General features: G+C 39.9%; 3 protein-coding genes across 5 annotated transcripts in view; 2 read left to right on the forward strand and 1 right to left on the reverse strand.

Annotated features, from left to right (window-relative positions):
• Positions 1-160: 160 nt before the first annotated feature.
• On the forward strand, positions 161-7,440 carry LOC147851059 (uncharacterized). Of its 2 annotated transcripts, XM_087336009.1 has the most exons (7): positions 166-405; positions 825-947; positions 5,969-6,012; positions 6,100-6,225; positions 6,801-6,885; positions 7,069-7,125; positions 7,219-7,440. In XM_087336009.1, the coding sequence occupies exons 1-7, from the start codon at positions 271-273 to the stop codon at positions 7,309-7,311; spliced, it is 663 nt and encodes a 220-aa protein (XP_087192135.1). In that variant the 5' UTR covers positions 166-270; the 3' UTR covers positions 7,312-7,440. The 2 variants fall into 2 exon arrangements, with proteins under 2 accessions (XP_087192136.1, XP_087192135.1); XM_087336010.1 differs by lacking the exon at positions 7,069-7,125 and having other exon boundaries at positions 161-405; positions 7,177-7,398.
• A 2,504-nt stretch (positions 7,441-9,944) lies between these two features.
• LOC147851060 (uncharacterized) lies at positions 9,945-13,707 on the reverse strand. Of its 2 annotated transcripts, none has more exons than XM_087336031.1 (8): positions 13,545-13,707; positions 13,286-13,364; positions 11,677-13,143; positions 11,429-11,504; positions 11,126-11,236; positions 10,886-10,942; positions 10,490-10,551; positions 9,945-10,405 (listed from the first exon to the last, which is right to left on the reverse strand). In XM_087336031.1, exons 1-8 carry the CDS (start codon positions 13,699-13,701, stop codon positions 10,282-10,284), a joined length of 2,133 nt encoding a protein of 710 aa, XP_087192157.1. In that variant the 5' UTR covers positions 13,702-13,707; the 3' UTR covers positions 9,945-10,281. The 2 variants fall into 2 exon arrangements, with proteins under 2 accessions (XP_087192157.1, XP_087192158.1); XM_087336032.1 differs by having other exon boundaries at positions 9,949-10,396.
• A 4,630-nt stretch (positions 13,708-18,337) lies between these two features.
• The window catches only part of LOC147851061 (BTB/POZ and MATH domain-containing protein 1-like), a 5,518-nt gene continuing 154 nt past the window's right edge, over positions 18,338-23,701 (forward strand). Inside the window, exons 1-4 of the mRNA XM_087335637.1 lie at positions 18,338-18,810; positions 22,388-22,733; positions 22,834-23,101; positions 23,181-23,701. The exon at positions 23,181-23,701 is cut by the window's right edge and continues 154 nt beyond it. Coding sequence (XP_087191763.1) covers positions 18,353-18,810; positions 22,388-22,733; positions 22,834-23,101; positions 23,181-23,380 — 1,272 coding nt within the window. The 5' untranslated portion in view covers positions 18,338-18,352 and the 3' untranslated portion in view covers positions 23,381-23,701. The remainder of the gene's footprint in view (positions 18,811-22,387; positions 22,734-22,833; positions 23,102-23,180) is intronic.

Genomic DNA, 23,701 nt, shown 5'->3' on the forward strand with positions numbered 1-23,701 from the left:
TGCATGCAAATCGAGAGGGCCGAAGGGCATTTGGGGAAATAACGAAAAGTCAGGGGCATGTCCAAGAATAAGAGAAACATGCATCGGACTGCTACTCTGTTTCCTTTGACACAGACGCAGACAGAGACAGACACAGAGAGAGAGAGACAGAGAGACAGAGAGACAGAGACAGAGTCTCTGAGCATCAGTCAGTGTACAAGGAAGACTTTCCTTCGTCATTCGGTTCCCTGCTTGCTTGTGTAGATTTGATTTTCTCACACAGTTCTTGCCATGTCGCAGGCGATGGTAACGAAGCCCCTCATCCGCATCGATGTCGTCTCTGACACTGTCTGTCCTTGGTGCTTCGTAGGGAAACGGCATCTCAACATGGCTATGGCCTCTTCGCGCGACAAATATACCTTTGAGGTTCTCGTATCAAAAGAAATATATATCATTCCTTCTTCTTTTCTTAATTGTATAATCAATGGGCGATTCCTTCATAGTTTCGATTAATAAACAAGACTCTCTCTTTTTCTTTTTCTCTCTGTAGCTCTTTCTCTTTCTTTCCACGAATTCTCAAATTCTTTGTATGATTGATGAAAAGGTATTTGTTAATGGCGTTGTTTAAACAAAAATAATGTTCGTTTCATTGTTCTCTTTCTTTTTTTTGGGTCTTTATTCTGTCATTAATAAATGGATTTGGATAACAAATGAGTAGTCTCATTACTTTCATTTTCTTTCTTCTTTTGGTCTTAACTATATGATCAATGAATGGATTTTTGTTCATGATTTGGAAGAAAAATATATTTGTTATTATATGTCTAATGAATGGATACCTACTGTAGGTCAAGTGGCATCCCTTCTTATTGAATCCCAATGCAGATCCCAGAGGAGTCAATAAAATTGAGTATTATAAGAAGAAATTTGGGGAAGACCGAGCAATGGAGATTAAAGAGAGAATGACTAAGGTTAGTTCCTTTTTGCACTTAGGAAATGGCCACATCACTAGTTAAGTTTTTTCTGTACTTGTAAATTGAACGCATCGTTAATGCATTAATAGTGTTAAACCTACACACATCTTCATTAATGACAGCCAGAAACATATAAATAAACAAATATTTCCTAGTAATTCATGTATTTATAGCCGCCTGATTAGCATGAATCATCACTGATTAATGGCTGTGATGTCCATTACAAAACTTTGTATCTATACACGATTAGTTTGTTGGCATTGCTTCTCTGCTCTTGAAGAATCAATCATATGTTTTTGAAATCGTAGTTTGGAAAATAAGGCAAAATAGGGAGGAAAGTTATTTCCCTCAATAATATTTCACTCGCTGATTCTAATCAATATCTCTATTTCTTATCTGTATTTATACTTTATTACCATTTCACTAGCTGGTTTGTAGAGGTTAATTCACAGCTATGTTGGCAAATAAGAAGCATTGCATCACATTGTGCCTTGCAAATAATGTCCTGTTCCAGATTAGTTTAGGTCCTTCATTCATCATTTTTCTTAAGGAGCAAGTCTTTTGTGCTTTCTTATGTGCCAATATATATAGAGAGAGATAAACAGACTTTTTTTTCTTCCTCTTTCTTTTCAGCCGCCCACTTTTTCCTTCTTTTTCTTTTCTTCTCTCCTCCTAAAAAATCTATAAAATGTCATGTGTATATATATATATATATATATATATATATATATATATTCGTTTATCCTTAAAATCTGGCTGTAGAAGATTTCCTCGAAGGTGATGAGGCGAGCAACTGCTGAGTCAGAATCCTTCATTCGGAGGTCTTCAAGATGCCACTTAGATTAATCAAGCCAAAACCGAACACCTTATTTACTTCTATATATCATTTTTCAAATACTCAACATTGTTGAATATTTCCATTGCCACAAACTTGTGTGCCGTTGTCGCGTATTTCCGCGCGTGTGTGTAGAATAAGGCGGGACCACGGGGGCCTCGGATTAGGGAGTAGATGGGAAGACGGGTATGAGAAAAGTGGAAGAGATTAACACGGTTGAGAAAGTAGAAAGAGACAATATATCTGAAGTTATGTATATTATGGACATGAAAGCAGCAAAGCGATTACAACCGCGGCCGCATGGGCCGGACTCAAAACATAAGTAGAATGTAAACCCTAATCGGATAAGTAAAGAAAGAAATGACGAAACCCTAGAAGAAATCCTAAACCGAATAGAAACCCTCGACCTAAGTGGTATACCTCTTCTCACTCAAAATAGGCAACCCCGTCAATGGTGCCCCTTCCTCTCCTTTTATAGCATAAGGAGAGAAAGCCGTTACAAAAAGAAGAGACTAAATATCCCCTTTATTCAATGGGGATATTTGCTTAGATACTAGGAGGAGGGATTGATGGGGCCTTAGCTCCCACTCCTCACACATACTACTATGCCCATTACTCACCTCGTACTCTACAAAGTGCACATCACATTTATGCCTCTACGAACTTTGTGGTGCACCTTTAGCACTTTAGATTATTACCCTTCCCATTACATTTTGTTTACATATTCTTATTACATAAATTTACAAGTGCATGTGCAATGTTGCACATCCCCATTTTATTTGTCCCTCTCGGTTTTCTCACCGTAGCCGGAAATCTTCACGACATCCGCCCCCACCAAACTGCACATCCACCGGTATGATCAACCGGGTTCTCCGCCGTCCCGACACCCGACCGCCTTGCCGGCTCCTTCCGGCCCCGATCCGTCGGCTCCATCCGATCCACCAGGACCACCGCGTGTCCCCGAACCACTGACTCCATCCGATCTGCCATATCCGACGTTCATGTCGGTCCTCTCGGACGCCGTTGTCGACCTGGCCACTTCGACTTTGTCCGCCATGTATGCCCTTCGATTGGGCCCTCGGTCACGTTGGTTGTACGCCGGATTCCGCGCCTTGCGTGCCGCATATGTCCCTCCGTCGGTTCGATCGTCTCCGCGTCCCAGACGCCTCCGCATGCCGACTCTCTCCGCTCCGCGCTCGCCTTCCATAGGCTCTTCCCGTGTGCTGTTATCGTTCCCCGAATGCGCACTCGTTCTTCGGTCCTTAGGCGACCCCATTACGCACTCCTCACTCCCCCCTTGCTTGTCGTGCTCTCTCACCCTAGAGCGTACCATCATACCGACCTCCGTGTCGATGTCCTTCGCCTCGACTTGCACCCTCTTGGCCTCGCATGTCCTCCGGGACGCCGCGCTTTCTCTTCCCAACGTGTACCCTTTTGTTCTCCGCGCACCATCCTTCTCTCCCGCCGTTCATTCGCCGATCATGACACCTTATCGCTCCGTCTCTCGCCACGTGCTTGCCTCTCAAAGGCTCGACCGACCCGTCGTTGCCGGTCACTCGTTGCCGCTCTTCCGGGTGCATGCTTGCTTCTTGGCCCTTCGCCGGCCATAGTGCATGCTCCGCTTTACACCCTTCACTCGCTGTAGACCTGACCTCCGCGTCGGCCTCTTCTCCCTTTGTTGCCGTAGCCCGTTCCGACTCGGGCTTGCTGTCTTGGCCCCGCTCGTCCATTATTTCATACCGGATACCCGCCCCGGTAACCTCGTCCACTCCGGTAACGGACTCCTCACCGCCACCCGCTGTCTCTCCGGTCTTACGTTGATCTGCAACCGCCAAAGTCTCTAGAATAGGTGTGGAGTGTCCCGCCCGTTTCCGGTCTTTCACGGAACCGTAGTCGTCATGCCCGCTTGACCTCCTTCTCGCGCTCACCGGCTCCAACCATGTGTTGTGACTCGTCCTCCCCGATCTCCAATCATGCTGGCTTGGTCCTTGCCCGGTTCGGTCTCGACCGATCATGTTCCGGTTTGGTCAGCTTCCTTCCATAATCGTAACTGGCCGGTAAGGTTTCGGCCGAACACTTCCGGTCTTGCCAACTCTTTTTCGGTTCAGGCCCGGTTGACTGGCCCCCGCTTCATTCTTTTCCCGGTTCGCCTTCCGGTCGGGTCAGTTCCTGACTCTCTCCTTGTTGCCGCTCTCGGCCTCCCCTTCGGTCCTTTCGTATATGCCCGTTCCGGGCCTTGCATCCTCCTCTTCGTTTCGGTCACCCTCCTTGCCGCCGCCACCGTCCGTCACTCTAGGTCTCATACCGGCTCTCGGGCCGGATGCCTGAGTCTCTAGAACTGGTGCGGGTAAGATCCTAGCACCGCCGCTCGTTATGTCCGTAGCCACCTCCATCCGGATGTCGTTGTTCGTGGCTACCCCGTCTCCAATAGCGGAATCCTCGATTACGCTTGCTGCCTCCTCTTCCTCGATCTCCTTGCCGTCGTCTTGGTTGCCCGCCTTGCCGCCGCCACCGTTCGTCACTCTAGGCCTCACACCGGCTCTCGGGCTGGACGCCGGAGTCTCTAGAATCGGTGTGGGTAAGGTCCCGGCACCACCGCTCGTCTCCTCCCCGCTTGATGTTTCGGGCCACCGGGTCCCGAATACTCTGCCCACTCTCGAAGTGGCGCTCCCTGCTCCGTATTCACCGGCCTCATCCATGGCCGTCCATTCACCGCAAGACGAGAGGGTCGCTTGCTCCGCACCCTCTCCCACGTCACTGTCGTACGCTCTTCCGGCCTCCACATAGGCCCCGTCATCCACGCATAGGGAGGCTTCTTCCTCCGCATCCTCCGATTGTCTCTGGCCCGTCTCCATAGTAGACCCTTCTTCGGCTTCGATTTGTGCCTTCACGATCTCGTACGCTTCCCGTACCAAGGCTTCGATGTCGAGCTTCACCGGACCATTCCGCAGTGAGCTTTCCTCCGTCGGTGGTGACGCGTAGTCACTCACCATCCTCCTTTCGCCGCCACTTGCGGGCCGTGTTGCGGACGATTGCATCTCCTCGTGTCGTCGGCATACCCTCTCTACCTTGTTCCAATCCTTGGTGAGGCCGTACGCCCCTTCATCGTCTTCGAGTTCGGATAAAATGGCCATTCTCCCCTTTTCATCGATCGACTTTAAAAATAGTAGGACATTGTCCATCCCCACTGATCTTCGATCCCGGTTCGAGAGTTGAGCAAAACGATGCTCGCCATTACTTCCGTGATGTCTTCCTCTTCCATCCTCTTTCTCCCTTGCCGCCTATTCACGTCGGGTGCACCAAATATGTCCCGTATTTCCGCGCGTGCATGTAGAATAAGGCGGGACCACGGGGGCCTCAGACTAGGGAGTAGATGGGAAGACGGGTATGAGCAAAGTGGAAGAGATTAACACGGTAGAGAAAGTAGAAAGAGACAAGATTTCTGAAGTTATGTATATTATGGGCATGAAAGCCGCAAAGCGATTACAACCGCGGCCGCGTGGGCCGGACTCAAAACATAAGTAGAATGTAAACCCTAATCGGATAAGTAAAGAAAGAGATGACGAAACCCTAGAAGAAACCCTAAACCAAATAGAAACCCTCAACCTAAGTGGTATACCTCTTCTCACTCAAAATAGGCAACCCCCTCAATGGTGCCCCTTCCTCTCCTTTTATAGCATAAGGAGAGAAAGCCGTTACAAAAAGGAGAGACTAAATATCCCCTTTATTCAATGGGGATATTTGCTTAGATACTAGGAGGAGGGATTGATGGGGCCTTAGCTCCCACTCCTCACACATACTACTATGCCCATTACTCACCTCGTACTCTACAAAGTGCACATCACATTTATGCCTCTACGAACTTTGTGGTGCACCTTTAGCACCTTAGATTATTACCCTTCCCATTACATTTTGTGTACATATTCTTATTACATAAATTTACAAGTGCATGTGCAACGTTGCACATCCCCATTTTATTTGTCCCTCCCGGTTTTCTCACCGTAGCCGGACATCTTCACGACACCGTGATGAGTCATGTCTAATTTGTTCACAGATCTAATATATGATGAAAGTTTTGTCTTACACGCACATGGTGTTGTACGAAGTATGTAGAGTTACTGTTGAAGTTTATTATGAGTATATGTATCATGTAGTAAAAATCATTTGAATGGTCATGACACAGATTTTCCAAGAGCTTGGATTGTCCTTTAAGATGGGTGGATTAACGTGAGTTGTATTCATTACTTGAAAGTTCTTTTCTACTAGAATTCAATATTAAAAAGTTTATAACAAGTATCCCGTGCAAAATTGCAGAGGCCCAACTTTGGATAGTCATAGGTTGATTTTTTTGGCAAGTCAACAAGGACTTGATAAACAAAATGCACTTGTGGAAGAACTTTTCATTAACTACTTTACAGAAGAGAAGTATATTGGTGACAGGTAATCACTTTGAGTTCTTGATTTCTCACTATATTCATACTTTAAGAGTGAATATTTATAGTCATGATTGCTGTAGTAAATCTCTGTTTGCCAATATTTGAAAATTCTATTAATATAGTAAATTTGACATATATGCAATTTACTCTGACAATATATAGAACTTGTATGCGTAAATTTGTTGAGATAAATCATTACATGTTTATTTTGAACCAACACAATACAAATTGTATGATGGTTTTAGCTAGTCCATAGTAACTTTGTTGGATATATTGGCCCATCCATTCCTCGTTATTTTTATTTGGTGATGGACAAACAGTTATCATTGTATAGTGTTTATAACGACATATTTATAATGCTTTTTAACATGAATGTTTCCATTGCAATCCTCGAAACTTATTTTTCCATCTTCCAACCATGCTTGTAGCCATAACTTACAAAGTAAAATATTCTAGAAATGTGTTAGATTAAAAACAATTAGAGGATGTAGTATGAAGAATAATTGGATTAAGATAAGTTTCCAATAAGATCTATTGGTGTAACTTGTATTAATGGGTTTTCTCATTGCTATGTATTAGGAAGATTCTCTTGGAGGCAGCATCAAAGATTGGGATTGAGGGTGCGGAAGAATGGCTGAATGATCCAAATGCGGGCATGAAAGAAGTCTCTCTCTCTCTCTCTCTCTCTCTCTCTCTCGTGTGCGCGTGGCTGGAGTGGTGGTCCACAATGTAGTGTCATAAAATTGATAGAACCCAAATTTGATCCTGGCCCCATCCCAGAAATATGTTATTTATCTCTCACCATGCTTCTGCTTCTTCTTTTAACTATATAAATGTTTGGCAACAGATTGAATATGATCTCCAGAAGTATGCACAAGGTGTCTCTGGTGTTCCAAATTTTCTGGTATGATGTTTTCAACATTCTTTCTTTTTGTTTATCATCTTTACTTTCTAGATAACTAACTAAATGGTGGGGGGGGGGGATTCTTGGTTAAAGATCAATGGCAAGCGACAGCTATCTGGTGCCCAACCACCCAGTACCTTTTTGAAGGTTTTTGATCTAGTGGCTGATGCTACCACTAATGCTTAGTTATGGTGCTCCATACAAATTGAAAATTAATATATGTACATGTATATGTATACTTTTTTGTTAATAACCACTGGGTCTAATGGTGTATATGGAATGCAAACACTCTTATTAACTTCAAGAAATCAATAATGATGTGTTTATTTATATATATATATATATATATATAAAACCTATCTATGTCGTCATCCATTTCTATTCATGATTATATATATGCTAGATACTTTCTTTTTGCTCTGCATAGATTATTATATTCATAGACTATATTTGTATCTGGTTAAAGCGTGTTGGGATGGTGCTTCGCCAATCCTGGCACCAATATGTGACATTCATCTGAAAGTCTGGAGTGAATCTTGATCAAATGTGATCATACTCATAACTGCATTGGGTTGATAAGATAAGTCAGCAAAATGGATTTGCAACTTCAAGAAAAGATTTATTGGCTGGGAGGCTGGGTCTAGGGCATACCCAAAATTAGAATTGTTCTTTTTTTTTATGACGGTTCAACAGAATGTAAAAGTGGTATTTAAAATTTTCCTTCTTTTTCTTTACTTCATAAGATCAGGGGTTACTTTTTAAATGATCTCTCCATCTCAAAATATCCTTCAGATGTCTTGCCTCTCGAAGAGAGGGATATTTAACTAGAGAAGGAAGTAGAAGAATAAGGCAACGAGACAAGGAAGGAAAGCATCTGATGTCCTTAATAAGCTGGGAGATTCAAAATGTAATAAATGAACTTCACAATTGTGTATACAAATACCAAACTCTGGTTTTTTGGTTGAGAGTTCAGGTGCTTGCAACAGAGCAAGGTTGTGTTTCTGTATGCGGTATGGACAACCTAATCATCACTCTGGATGGAGAAAATGTACAGAAAAAAGGCTGTCATTAAACCAACCTCAATTGTATAGATGTGGTATTACTGCCATTCAAAACAAGTGCAATTGTATATTTTCAATGTATGGATGCATAAATATGGGTCAAAGCAAGTGCAAATTTTGTACGTTATGTTTAACAGTTCTAAATTTTTTACTAAACCTTGGTTTCTGACTATTTAATGCGAAAAGAAAAAAGCCCTGTTTTTTTTGTTCCGAATCAATCTTCTATTGTTTCCCACACATTTTCCTTGGCTTCTTTCATTTCTCACTGCTGTGGTTGAACATCATTCTAGTGAAGCTTAATGATTAGCTGATTTTTTGAATCTTAATGGTTCAGATTTCTGTAGTTTGTCAGCAGAACAGTGCATCGTTTAAATATTAAGAGATTTGTTATTTCATTGCAACAAGCTGGATTTCTTGAATTATAAGATGTTAATCACTCCCACAATCATTTAGATTTTTCTGAATTTGATATTTAACTGCAACAGTTTGTTGATGCCACAGAATAAGGGTTTCATTAATTGTAACATGTTAGCTAATCAATCTCTCAATATTAGAATTTGTAGATGTTTACATAATGAAATAAGATTTCATGTAGAGTTTTCTGTTTGAGATTGGGAGTAGCCATGGTATCATGTTTTTTATATTGAGATTTTGGTTGATAACATTGGATCTCTATGCGTCAAGAGTATTTTGATTGCATGGAGGATTTTTAACAGATGAGCATGTTTCTAATATAATGAGGACTCTGTGTATTTGATTAGAAATATGATTGATAACATTGGATCTCAATGTTAGAACATCTTGATTGCATGCAGGAGGATTTTTAACACATGAGCATGTTTCTAGTATAATGAGGACTCAGTGGATTTTATTAGAAATATGATGTATATTTTTCTATTTTAAGCGATCACCACTTTGTGGTATACTACTGAGTTCTATCCTTCTTTATTGTTGTGTTTTTAGGACTGGGGCATTTCTTATTTTGTGTTCTTTCAATGCCAATGGTGATTCTTGTGGAATTATATAGCTAGGGAGAAACATAAGAGATGAGATTCATGATTGGCATCAACAGGGTGTTGAACCATTCATTGCCCAAATGCACCCTCTATCATGATGATACATGCCTTCCATAATATCAGTCAATGCGTTAGCCAGAATTTGGGTGTGTTGACGTCGCATGCATTCCAGACAAGCTTGATACATTGCCTTTGCATGCCATCTAACTTCATGTCCAGCATCCCATGTAATTCTGTTGTCAGCCTTACTGCATCAACGTTGGTATTAAGGTTTGTGTCTTTAATTTCTTCACAAATAAATCCTAAGAGGTTTTTTCGTCATGAGAAGTCAGGATCCTGTCTCAGAAAATAAGGACTCATGGACTTTACGGAGCTAGAATCCTTTTGATAGATATCTAGTTCTTTTCGGCTATGATTGATTAAAGGGGACCGCAATCCCAAATGGCATAGTTTTCAAGCTTTTGCGAATATTCATGGTACTAGCTTTTGCTGACCAAGTTATATATGACAAATAAATAGTCTTCTTCTTTAGTTAGACTCATTAGTTTCTCAGCATTGTTTTTGCTTTTTTTATTTAAACAGAAATATATTTCATTCCATTATGTATGAACTTTTTCCATTTTATTAGAATAGAGGTAGTTTCCAAAATATATGGATACAATATATGAATGAATTACTCAATCAATCAAAGAAATAGAAGGGTTATTCTGGGGGGTGGGTGGGTGCAGGGGATCATAATGAATGAATGAATTGATCATATGTTTATTGAAGAAGAGTGATAAAGAAAGGCATTGATAAGAAATCCACAACTCGGTTGTCCGGAAACTCGTTTTATCATCACCAGGAATCGGTTGGGTGGTGTTAGTAAGCTGAAAACTGTCATTATGAGAAGTCTCAGTAAGAAATCCAAACCCACAACTCTTTTTCCATCTTGTTGTGTCGGTGTGTTCAAACCTGCAACTCTTTTTCCATCTTGTTATGTGTGTGTGTTCTTACAAGAAAAAGTGATAATGTACTTCATATGGGTTAGTCTTGGGAAGAAATTGAATGCATGCAACTTTCTTACCATCACATCAGCTCTATTTTTCACAACTACTAGACTGCTTGGTAACACCACTAGCAATGCATTCTCTTCTAGATCTAGCTGATTGATGGAATTTGGGTTCTCTTGGAATGGTTAGTTTCTTTGTAGACCTGCAAAAACTTGTATTCAATTGTAAATTAATAACAAAACTTTGCAAAAAATGGAAGAACAATATGTATGTGTGCAACCAACATTGTATTTACCTTTGTGGCCTGAACAGTTGATGTGCTGATGACTGGATTCGTAAAGCCTTCTCAACTAGATCCTAGTTCGCCAAAAAAGGACCAGAGAGCTTCAGATAATTTGGAACCTCACAAATTTCAACAAGCACACGAAGAAGGAAAACATTGAAGGTTTGTTTTCTTTGACTAGGCAGCAAATGTATGCCCCAATTGCTTCTAGTCAAACAAGGAATTGAAGAAATAGCCCACATAATTGAAGAAATGTGTGTGTGTGGGGAGGAGGGGGAGGGGGAGTGGGGATCACCACATAATTGCTGAAAATAGCGAATAAAATTTATAAAAGACATAATGAAATACTGAAATATAGGGTTTAATGGACAAAAATCTTAAAATCTAATGGACAAAAAAATAACAAACCTCTGTATTTGACCTCCTTACAAAACCCTTCTTCCTTCCACTACCTGCACCTCTTTCCTGAAATTTGTTGTCAAACAAATATAGAGTGAATGGATGTATTCATTAATGAGGGATTGTTTATGCATAACAGAAAGAGACGGAGTTACTTTTAGATAAAAAGCGATCAAGAGTGATTATATTTACACATTCACAAACACAAGCACACACAGATGTGTGTTTTGTAGTTTTGTTCAATTTTACCTCTGTTCTCAATCTGAAAGGCTTTATGAAGGTGTTGCTTGCTGTTGTGGTTTTCTTCGCTTGTGAATTTAATGATGAAGGGTGGTTTGTAAATGTTCCGTTCTTGTGTACCTGAAACCATATAAAATCAAATCGAATTCTAATGCTTTGTTTTACCAACAAAAGAAATAAAACCGAAAAGAAAACCCAACTAAATTCTTACAAATAATGACATCCTCAACAAAACCAAAATGCATTATTGAGCTCCAACATTCATACATATACATCAAGGTATAGATACACATATATAAATAAATATATTACCTTCTGGACCTCATGCTTGTGGTACTTATGTGTGGTTGAGTTGCAGTTGACTTTGAAATCCATTCCTGAGTTCTTCCTGATTATCAATGCAGACCAAAAGGGGTGTTTATAAATCATTTCCTCATATATATATGTATATATATGTATAGGTATGTGCATATCAGGAAATGATTCACCGTCCTACACTTATGTTTATAAAATATAAATAATAATGCAAAGGATGAGAGAGAGAGAGAGAGATTTTGAACCTCCTTTTGCTTCCACACAACGTTTGCCAATCAAATGTAGAAGATTGCTTTGTTTCAGATTCCTTAACGCTGCTCTGAATTGAAATAGCTTCTTCGGCAGAAATGCTTCTTGCCAGAGACACTTCACAATTTCCATCTTGATGATATGGTGCATTTGATGGATTTGTTATCAATTTACTATTCATAATCTCACAACTGCTCAAGCCACTCTGAGAAGAACATCGCATCGACTCTACTTCATCCATATCTTCTTGCTGGGCATGAATACTCAGTTGTTGCAAATTCTGTTGCTCGAATGTATTGTTGCAATGCAAGCTTGGATCTTCATTGAGAGATAAGTTATTGAGGAACAACTGCTCTAAGCTACATTCTATAGAATTAGCATTCGTTGTTGTTTGATTACATTGATAGGAACATGGATTTGGCTTCTGCATAACCTCTTCTTGTGAGGGTTGTGACGTAATAAGGTGAATCTCTTGCATACGCACACCTTCATTTTCCTCCCACGTTATTGAGGATTTGTTTGGCAATACTGTTACTGGATCAATAAGAACTTCATCTAACACATGAGGACTTTTCGACTGTGCCTCTTGAATATATCTACAGGATTTCTCTTCAGATCCTTTGTCATCCTCTAATGTTTTCATTAATCGACCTTTTCGTTCATTTTCCATCATCAGAACCGAGGTATGCCTGTTGCTCACCTCATTCTTTATGCTTTCATTGCCCACTAGAGCGCGTAGTGTATCCTCTTTATCACCATCACCCACACTCTTGCATTGTTTCGGCTTAGTACCCACTTTCGATGCCATGATTCTTGTCGCAAATTCCTCATCCTTATTATGAACATAATCACTATGCAATGATTTAATGGATTTGTTTAAAGGCATGGACAAGGATGCCATAAGAGGATGGTTCCGAGCAACTGGTTGTGTAGAGAAGGATGATCCTCCTCCTTCATCAACATTCTTAGATCTGTTCAGATATTGGATACCACCTAGAACTTGTTGCTGTTTCTTAGGAGTTTGAGTCTTACATGGCTCAACAATTCCATCTTTCTTCCTTGCAATAGTTTTGCTAATAGCAACTATGGTGGCTTCTTTTTCAGAGTTAATACCAATTTTGTTGTTAAAGATCCTATGTTCTCTACTCATGCGTGATGCACGCATTCTTGATTCCTTACCGGTTGCATCATTATTGATATCAGAGACCTTTGTTATTTTAGTTGTTGTCGAACTACTATTGGTCTTCGACAGTTTTTTTGCGACTTTAACTTGATTTGGATTCACATTCTCGCTGGCAATTTGTTGTTGATGTATTATTGGTTTCTTCATTTTGCTTTCTAGGGTTTTGCTCTCAGGGATGGGAGGAAATGGGTGCATGCTTTTATGGACATTTGCAGTCACTTCTGAAAGAGAGGAAAGAGAGGTTGAGACTAGTAATCTTCTTGCTCTCTTTCCGGTAGCACTGCCCATAATAAACACATACCAATAATCATCAGTTACACAAAGAAACAAAAGCATTCAACAAGCTTTTACATATCAGTTTGTAATCAAGCGTTACATGTTATTCGATAAGACTTAAAACCTATATCGATAACATTAATTACCTGGCATTGTTCTCAATCACATCTGTCACTAAATCATCATGAGTTGGTCTAACAAATGATTTCTTCCCATGAATGCAACCTGAATCAGACAGAAGTTCAAATATTATAAGAACCATTTATGTAATACATGAATGCCTGCCTACATACGTATAAATAAATTATGTAGCATCATATATGCATGAATCTTAATATACGATTCATACTTATATAATGCTATTTAATTTAGTTGATTTGAGAGCCTAGCATGATAGGCATATACCAGATGCACTGCCACAGAACCATTCGTCATCATCGACAGGTGCCAGAGGTGCAGTGAAATCAATCCATTTGGGTGCTTGGATGCTCTCATAGAACTCATCTCTCTCAAATGTGCCATCCGTCATCACATTGCCCCAATCAATTTGTAAGCAATCCATGTAATCTGGATAAGATAGTATTTGGGTGTTGATTTTATAGAAGAATGGGAAGGAGCTCAAATAATGAAAATCGGAAAGAAGGAATATATAGCTTGAATGGGATGAAGGACTGAGATATGTGGTGGATGTATATAAAATTTGTATATATCTAACAGCAATGTATATGTATCTGCATCAATCTGTAGGTGCTTTCAGTATATGTAACAAAATGGAGGTGGAAAGGGGAGAAGGAAGAACCAGAGACAGACAGAGAGAGAGAGAGAGAAAGATTAGAGGAAATAGAGTGGAAAGGGGAAGATCAATCAGAATGAGATGAGATGAGAGGAGATGAGATGAATCAAAAGGAGGATATATAACAACATATTATAGTAGTAGTATCAGAGAGAAAAGGCTGAAATTTGGCATATAATCAAACGGTCAGTGTAATAAAGGCAAAAAGAGAGGTGGAAGAGAGAGAAGGAAACAGAGGAAGAAATAGAGACAACAGGAACAGAGGAAAGAAATAGAGACAAAAAAAAAAGAAAAAAAGAGACAGGCAGACAGACAGAGAGGAGCAAAAAGAAAGAAAGAAGAAGCAGAGATTAACTTTAGTGGATTTAATTACATAATAATAAGAAGAAGAAAGATGGGAGAAGGAACAAACAAACGGTCTTCTTCTTCTTCTTCTGTCTCTCTCTGTTTCTCTCCATTTCTTCTTCTTTCTTTCTTTCTTTTTTTGTTCTTTGTTTTTTCTCTGTTCTGCTTTTTGTGTTAATTTTTCTTTACATTTTTTTTTCCCAAAGTTTCATGATTATCATACCCTAGTGGTAAAGTTAGGTTAAATTACAAGCACTATGTCTTAGGTTCGAAACCTAATTAGAACCCAATGATCTGACCTCTATATATTTCTCTTAATTCACTAGATTCTAGTTGTAGAATGTGGTGGGACTATGTCTTGGGTTCAAAACCTAACTAGAACCCAATGATTTGACCTCTATATATTTCTCTTAATTCACTAGATTCTAGTTGTAGAATGTGGTGGGACTATGTCTTGGGTTCAAAACCTAATTAGAACCCAATGGTCTAACCTCTCGATTACACCATATTTTCTCTTGATTCACTACATTCGATTGCAGTATGTGGCGGGACTATGTCGTGGGTTCAAACTTCAAAGCCTAATTAGAACCCAATGATCTAACCTCTCTATCACACCGTATTTTATTTGATTCACTACATGCAATTGCAGTATGTGGCAAGAATGTGGTGGGACTATGTCTTTCAAAACCTAACTAGAACCCAATGATCTGACCCCTATATATTACACCGTGATTTTCTCTTAATTCACTAGATTCTATTGTAGAATGTGGTGGGACTATGTCTTGGGTTCAAAACCTAATTAGAACCCAACGATCAGAACTCTTGGTTACACCATATTTTCTCTTGATTCATTGTATGCGATTGTAAAATGTGGCGGGACTACGTCGTGGGTTCAAAGCCTAATTAGAACCCAATGATCTAACCTCTCTATCACACCGTATTTTCTCTTGATTCACTATATGCTATTGCATAATGTAGCGGGATATATGTATTGGATTCAAAACCTAATTAGATCCCAACGATGACCTCTCTATTACACCATATTTTCTCTTGATTCACTAGATGTTATTCAGCCACCCATATGACCTCCTTGTTTGCATTAGGCAACCTTGCTCATTGAGCTACATCTATCTAACCAAACGTTCCTACGTATCTTATGTATAGAAACTCTTCTAGGGTTCTGAATATTGGCACCTGTCGTTGCAATCTCAATACTGCCCTACAGACCAATTCACATGTCTAAATATGATAGACAATGTTACCTTGTTGTATAGATTTTGTTCCGTCTATGGCTTCTCTAATTAACATTGTCAATTGCCACAACAGATGTCCTTTTTATAACTTTATAGCATCTTTTCTCGCCCCAACTTGTAAACCAATAGTGAAGACATTCTTGCATATTCCAATTGAGTCATAGCCCCCCAATACCTCAAGATCTCCAAAATAATTTGGAAACGAGGCATCACTCAGCTTGTTGTCCGTCCATCTATGCAAACATCCAGTTGAACGAATATAGGTTTATTCCAATCAAAGACATCCACACTAAATTGATATGCCCCTAAACAAACCATTGTAGTCATCGATCATGAAAGAAATCAATGCCTACTATGTTCCAATTCCACTAAACAAACGAAGTACGTTCCACTAGCAATGTTTTGTTTGTTTAATGCATCCCCCCAATGGTAAATCTCCAACCATAACTCTCTGAATAAATACCTCAGTTCATAACAACAATTGAGAACACCAACCTGCCATGATCATATGAAACCACTTGGGGATAGGATTATGAAAACCCCATGTCTTTATAATCCTTATGTTTGTCAATCAACTCGTGATAAGCATCATTTGTTTATATTATACTCAATCTCCTATTTCTAACAAATGTGAGATCCACCATCCAAATAAGTTATAACCCTTTGTAATGCATATGTGCAATTACTTGTTTAAGCATGTATATGTTTATACATGCACTCGAATTATGTTTGCATTAATATTTAAGTATATGCTTATGTGTATGTGCTTGAGAATGTATATTTATTTTTAAAAATATGTGAAGATATGTATAAACGTGCACCTGGATATAGTCTTTCATGCATTTGTGTAGTGTGTATCTATATGGGTATTAGTACATATGTATAAGTGTATGTACTTGTATATGAATGTGTTTTTTAAGTAGACGTGATTGAGTGTGTTTATCGGTGTGAGGGGGAGGGGGAGGGTATTTAGGAAAATGTCAAGTCTCTCTTCACTCGTGGCTAAGGGCATTAGATACAATGAGTGTGAAAGGTGGAAAAAGATGATTTTCTAATGTCCCTCGTCGTCCTTCCATTTTTTTTCACTCGTAATTTCCCATTTGGATCTTGGATTCATGATTTGAAAGTTATGTTGTGATTCCCACAAAATCTTTTAGATACTCACTTGCTGAATGTTCGAATTTGAATGCATCCCTTGTTAAATTACATGATTTTGCTCGTAATTTAGCACTTGGTGAACCAATATTCTATTTAGAATATTTGCAATGTTCCTCATTCGACAACAATTCACACAATTACATTGAAAATCCTCATGATGAACTTCTCAAGGTAAATATATTGTGATGCAATCGAGGATAAAATACTCGAACCTGTTTTATGGGCATGCCCCTCACAACACCCAACCTTGTCCATGTTGTACAGTTCTAGCAAATTTCGTTAACAAATGAACAACTATTACCAATTGAGAGGGTAATGATACCAACATAAATACGTTGGAGGATCTTGACAGGAATGCCACCAATAGATTGGCGGATCTCGATGGCGGCATTCTGCAAAAATATTGGAAAATTATTTAGGGCCGGAATATAGAGATACAGGAAAAGCAGAAATACACCCACTCAAAAGGGCATCTAAGTGCAAGAGAACACACTTCAGGGGCATTTATAGAAATGCAAGAAAACCACTTCAGGGGCATCTGCAGAAATATTGGAAAATTATTCAGGGCCTGAATACAGATATACAGGAAAAGTAGTTGAAATATAGGGAGAACCACTTCAGGGGCATATGCAGAAATACTGGGAAACCACTAAGAGTAGGAATACAGAAATAATACAGGAGAACTACTTCAGGGGCATATGCAGAAATACTGGGAAACCACTAAGAGTAGGAATACAGAAATAATACAGGGGAACTACTTCAGGGGCATATGCAGAAATACTGGGAAACCACTAAGAGTAGGAATACAGAAATAATACAGGGGAACTACTTCAGGGGCATATGCAGAAATACTGGGAAACCACTAAGAGTAGGAATACAGAAATAATACAGGAGAACTACTTCAGGGGCATATGCAGAAATACTGGGAAACCACTAAGAGTAGGAATACAGAAATAATACAGGAGAACTACTTCAAGGGCATGAGCAGAAATACAGGAGAACCACTTTCAGGGGCGTTTGCAGAAATACGAGGAAACCACTCAAGGCCGGATATACAGAGATACAGGAGAACCACTTCAAGGGCACGAGCAGAAATACACAGGAGAACCACTTCAGGGGCATCTGGCAGAAATACTAGGAAACCACTTAGGGGGCAGGAATACAGAAATACGAGGAGAACCACTTCAGGGGCATGAGCAGAAATACACAGGAGAACTACTTCAGGGGCATCTAACAGAAATACAGGAAAACCACTCAAGGGCAGGAATACAGGAATACATAGGAGAACCACTTCAGGGGGCATCTGGCAGAAATACTGGAAAACCATACAGGGGACAGACAGGAATACAGAAATATGTACAAGGAGAAGCACTTCACAGGGGCATCTGCAGAAATACACAGAGGAGAAGCACTTCACAGGGGCATCTGGCAGAAATACTGGAAAACCACAGACAAAAAGAAAGAACAGAGAGAGAAGACGGAATCAAAAGAACAGAACAGAACAGAACAGAACAGAACAGAGTTGATCGATTCGCTCCTCCATAGATCTGCAGAGAGACAGAGACAGAGACAGAGACAGAGACTAGAGACCAGAGACCAGAGACCAGAGACAGAGACAGAGACCAGAGACCAGAGACAGAGAGAATTTGAAAGGTCTCTCGTCCATGGCCCGTCTGCCCATGGCATTACCACCGCCTGTTGGGGCCGGCAGGCCTTCTGGTGAAACCATCGCCGCCGCCGCCGCCGCCGCCGCCGCCATCGCCACTCCTTCCTCTTCCTCCAGCTCCGTCACCGAGACAATCAATGGCTCCCACAACTTCACCATCGCTGGTTACTCCCTCGCCAAAGGCATGGGGGTAGGGAAATACATCACGAGCGACACCTTCTCCGTCGGCGGCTATCAATGGGCCATCTACTTCTACCCTGATGGCAAGAATGCTGAAGACAATTCTCTCTATGTCTCTGTTTTTATCGCGCTCGCCAGTGAGGGAACCGATGTTAGAGCGCTCTTTGAACTCACTCTTCTTGATCAGAGTGGGAAAGAGAAGCATAAAGTCCATAGCCATTTCGATCGCTCACTCGAAAGTGGTCCTTATACCCTCAAGTATCGTGGCAGCATGTGGTATTTGTTATTATTCATTTCTTCTGTTCTGGTTTCTCTTTTTGCTTGTCTTAGGTTTTCTCTTCTGAGACATTGTGTTATAGGGTTTTGCTTCTGGTAACCATGTGGCGTAGGGTATTTTGCTTTTGATTCCCACGCCTTGTATAGGCTATTTTCTTTTGATGCACATGTGTTTTAGGGCGTTGTTTGCGCTTTTAGTCCCATGTGTCTCAGGGTTTTTCTTTCGATCCCTTGTGTTTTAGGGTTTTTCTTTTGATCCGATGTGCTTTAGTCATTCTATTTTGATCCCATATTATGTATTGTTTTGCATTTGGTCCCATGTGTTTTAGTTTTTTTTTTTTGATCCTATGTGAGTTTAGAGGTTTTTACTTTTAATCATATGGGATTTGATGTTTTGCTTTTGATCCCATGTGTTTTCTTGGATTTCTTCACGTTTTCAATAATTCTAATGGAATAAAGTAGCATGTCTTAACTATTCCGTTTTTGTTTTGATGATGCCTCTTTTATTATTATTTGTTTTAAGGTTTCCTTTTGATCTCGTGCATTTAGGGGTTTCTGGTTGGTTAACATTATGTTCATGGGATGAGCTTTTTTTTTCTGATCAAACAAGAACGGTCTATAGTGTGTATATGATTGACAAAAACTTATGTTGACCATGTTTTGGATGGCCTGTCGATACATTCATAATCACGTGTTTTAGGGTTTTTCTATTTACATTCTTCCTTGTTATGATTCCCTCCTGCGTTGGGAGGTCTGATCCTTTTTTCCCTTTTTTTGTATTCCTTCACCTTTGAGGCATCAGGATTCCAAAAGCCCTAGCCAAAGCAGAACTTTCAGTTCTAGATTCCCATGCAGCCCATGCTGTAAATGGCCATTCGTTCTCTCATCAGCTTTTGATGCTTAACAATATTCCATGTTTGTGATAAACCATTGAGCTTATCATGCATAGAGATCTAAGAGTAAACTAGATAGTCTGACTAGTATCTTAAGGAAGACACTAGGAAGTTAAAGGAAAATTCAATTGAGCCCAAAACACTATATTTCACCACAAAAGCTGCATGCTTTTTAATGCAATGTGACTGCTATTTCTGCAAGAGATTAATTACATGATTATCACTTGGATTAAGGTGATTATATATGTTTAAAGTCTGAGTGTTCAAAACAATGCTTCTCACGTGTGGTTTATGTTCATTCACTTTGACAATTGTGCTATATAAGCATGGTCATGGTACCTAGGGTCTGGGTTTAAGATGCATGCTTACTTGGACCAATGGCTTGTACTTGTAAGGGTTAGGAATGATGTCAATAGGGCTGAGAAATACTCAGGATTCACCCTAGTATCTCCTCTTTAGATGCAACAGTGGAGCTATGGCAGAAAAGATAGAGAAAGAGCAGTAGTTGGAGGAGCTCACATTTGAAGTGAGATCCAACAGTTTTTAACTTATGTTTTATATGACCTATTTAGGGTTGGCTAAGTTCACACTGAACTTGGCCCAAAAAATAGCGAAGAAGTGATTAGTGACTTTTGGCCTTTATAAATAGGCCTAAACAGATTTACACACTATAAGGGGTCATTAGGGCCTTTACCCCAAGATGGCTGAGAGCTGCTTACAATTAGTAGAAGTGAACATATGTGAGCATCTGAGAACTTATATTAAATTTCAGTGTGTTATTAAGGATTATGAGGTGTTCATATTAATAGTTTTGAAGCGTGTGTATAAGGCACTGACATCATGCCAGAAGTAGCATGTAGCATGTTTATGTAGTTAACGGGGGAGTTTTAAAGGAAGAAAAGATCTATGTCTGTTAGGTTTTGTACTGAGAGTGTTTGGATTATTGTCGCTTTACTCATGGAAGTTTCTATTCTAATCTAGATCATAGATTAAGATTTCTGCTGTTTTATCAGAAATTAGTGTTTCTGCTGCTTGTTTTCACAGTTTTGAATCTAGGTGTTTCAGCAGCATGTGTAATATGGAAACCATTTCCCCCATTCCAATCAAACCTGAAACTATGTTTACAATATATTAATTCCTGATCAGACATTGTGGAAATAGTGAATGTGGTTAGAGGGATAGAAAGGGAGTGAAAAATGTCAGTGGTTTGATCATGTTAAAGATCTAGAGCATGAATTCATTGGACTCACAAACTTCTGACCTGCTTGAAAATCGGGTAACGATCTGGTGCTGCTATGCTGGCCATCTGATGGGTTGTAATGTTATAACACCTAATGTAAATGTATGACCAGCCTCCTATAACGATAAAGGGGACAAGGATCAAATTACAATACCATTATTAGTATGAAGTTATCTTGTAGATTGTACTTGAAGTATCTGTAAATCAGGTACTTGCCACAGCTGACCAATGTTTAATAAATATTCGTATGCTTGAATGGTGTGATCAGTACTGGCATCCCTCCCCCAACTCTGTCTATAAATGAGGGGAATGAATAGAAAGGAAAGGGCTCTCCAGTCTACAGTTCCGAGATGAGTTAGTAGAACAATAACCATTTGAGCCTTCTCAGCCATTTTTCATCAGAATAGAGCTTGGCTCCTCTATTATCAATATTAGTAGCGCCGTGCTACTACTTGGCTGTCTGTAATCTCTACGTGCTGCCACACTAGTGTATTACTTACTGTTAATTTTATTGCCCATTGCTCTGTGTGGACTTATCACAGTTTGTGGTGTTAACTCTCCATGTAATCGCTTTCCAATGTGGATTGTAAGTAACTAACTGTTTGTCCTTAACGGAGTCCAACTGATGCGTGTCCTACACACAAACTGCTGGACTATTGTTGACCTACGTTGACTCATCAATACCACAATCAATACACACATAGCTTGATATGATGAGTAGATATCTGGCGTTCTCTGCAATATCATGTGCATACCAGAAGCTTTGTCACCAAAAGCTAGTAGCTTTTATTAGTATAAAGTTGAGGATGATTTTCAGAAAAGCTGATAGAGTATATATTGGAACTCATTTGTTTCAGTAAAACGATGACTTGTTTTAATTCTGATGTGGCAGACCTGTTTTGGAGGGCTTCAAATGGCCACCTCAGTATTAAACTCGACATCATTGCTTGCAACATTTAACCTGTTATTCAACTAACCAAAAGGAATTTAGCCTTACTTTGCAAACGTTTATAGATGATGCATTATAATATCAAGACACCATTCCATCCATATTATTGTGTTAATTTATGTCATGGAGTTAAAGAAAATTCTATCAATCTCATAACTCCTTGGCAATAAAAAACATAACGAAACTAAACCAGATGCCCCTTGCAGATTTAGATGCATATGCAACTCATGCTTTTAATGACCATTCTTTCTCATAATCCTCTTGAGCTCTATTATGTTGAAAATCCTGTGCAAACCAAAGAGAATCCTAGGCAACAATTTTTTTTAATGCGATGAAGCTAAATGAAAATCCTATGTGGAGGTAGATCTAATGTAACTCATGCTTACGATGAATTTTCTTTCTTCTTTTCCACTTCAATTTTATTGTTCCCTGTTTTTTTGATGCTTAGTTATAGCTTTGTTGGCTAGAAAAATAAATCTGTTCTATCATGAACAGGGGTTATAAGCGGTTTCTAAGGAGAGCAGTACTGGAAACGTCTGATTTTCTTCGGAATGACAGCCTTGCTGTAACATGTACTGTTGGTGTGGTGGTCTCGGCAACACAGGGGCCAAAGCTGTATAGCATCAATGTGCCTGAGTCTGATTTAGGTTTGCACTTTGGGAAGCTATTAGAAAGTGGGGAAGCTACTGACGTAACTTTTGAAGTTAATGGAGATACATTTCACGCACATAAGCTTGTCTTAGCTGTACGCTCACCTGTTCTAAATGCACAACTACTTGGATCCTCTTGTGAAGCCAACACTGCAATTCGTGTTGATGAGATGGAGCCCAAAGTTTTCAAGGTTAAGTATTTCATTACGTAGTGGCACTTTAACTTTTCATACATGGGGTTTAATCTATTCCTGACATTTGAGTTGTTGGGTTTACTCCATGTTTTTGTAGGCAATGCTACACTTCATTTATACAGATTCTCTCCCCGAGTCTGTGGACAGTGATGGTGACAATGATGCTTTTCCAGTAACAATGGCTCAAAATCTTCTAGCTGCTGCAGATCGATATGGATTGGATCGGCTCAGGTCATTGTGTGAGTCGAGGCTATGTGAGGAAGTGAATGTGCAGACAGTAGCCACGACATTGGCTCTAGCAGAGCAACATCATTCCACGCAACTCAAAGCTGTCTGTTTAAAGTTTGTGGCAGCTAATCTAACAGGTATTTTCTGTCTCTTTTGTTCATTTTCCTTTGGAAACATGGTATTTCTATCTCAATCCTTACTCTATGTGGTTGATAGCGGTGATGATGTCAGATGGCTATGAGTATCTTCGAGAAAGCTGTCCGTCCTTGCAAACTGAGCTTTTGGAAGCAGTGGCTTTGGTTGACGAAGAGGCGGGGGTAGGTGTTCCCACTGTTGTGAACCGTAGACCAGCTATATGGGTGCCTGTATTGGATGGTTCAGATGCCAATGGCCGGCGTGTGAGGCAAACAATGTAGGCCACACCAATAAAAGCTAAAAGCCTGGTTGGTGAATACGTGAAAAGTGTATGTGAAAGCATATCAACATATGTGTGAAAAAGCTTATCAGAATATATATATGGGGAGGGCTTATCACAATCAATTTATGTGAGTTTATTGCCAGATGAGCACACACACACACACACACACACACACACAAACACACACACACACACACATACACACACACATTGCCTTCAATGTTATTATTTGATGAGGCTTCCCTGTTTTTATTTTTATTTTTTTCATTGGAGGGAATGACTTGGCTGAAAGTTTGTTGGGCTTCAGATGCCGAAGAAA

This window comes from Azolla caroliniana, unplaced genomic scaffold (genome assembly GCF_043228905.1).
Source record: "Azolla caroliniana isolate FFs.n. ecotype wild unplaced genomic scaffold, voAzoCaro1.0.p SCAF_20, whole genome shotgun sequence".
NCBI lineage: Eukaryota > Viridiplantae > Streptophyta > Polypodiopsida > Salviniales > Salviniaceae > Azolla > Azolla caroliniana.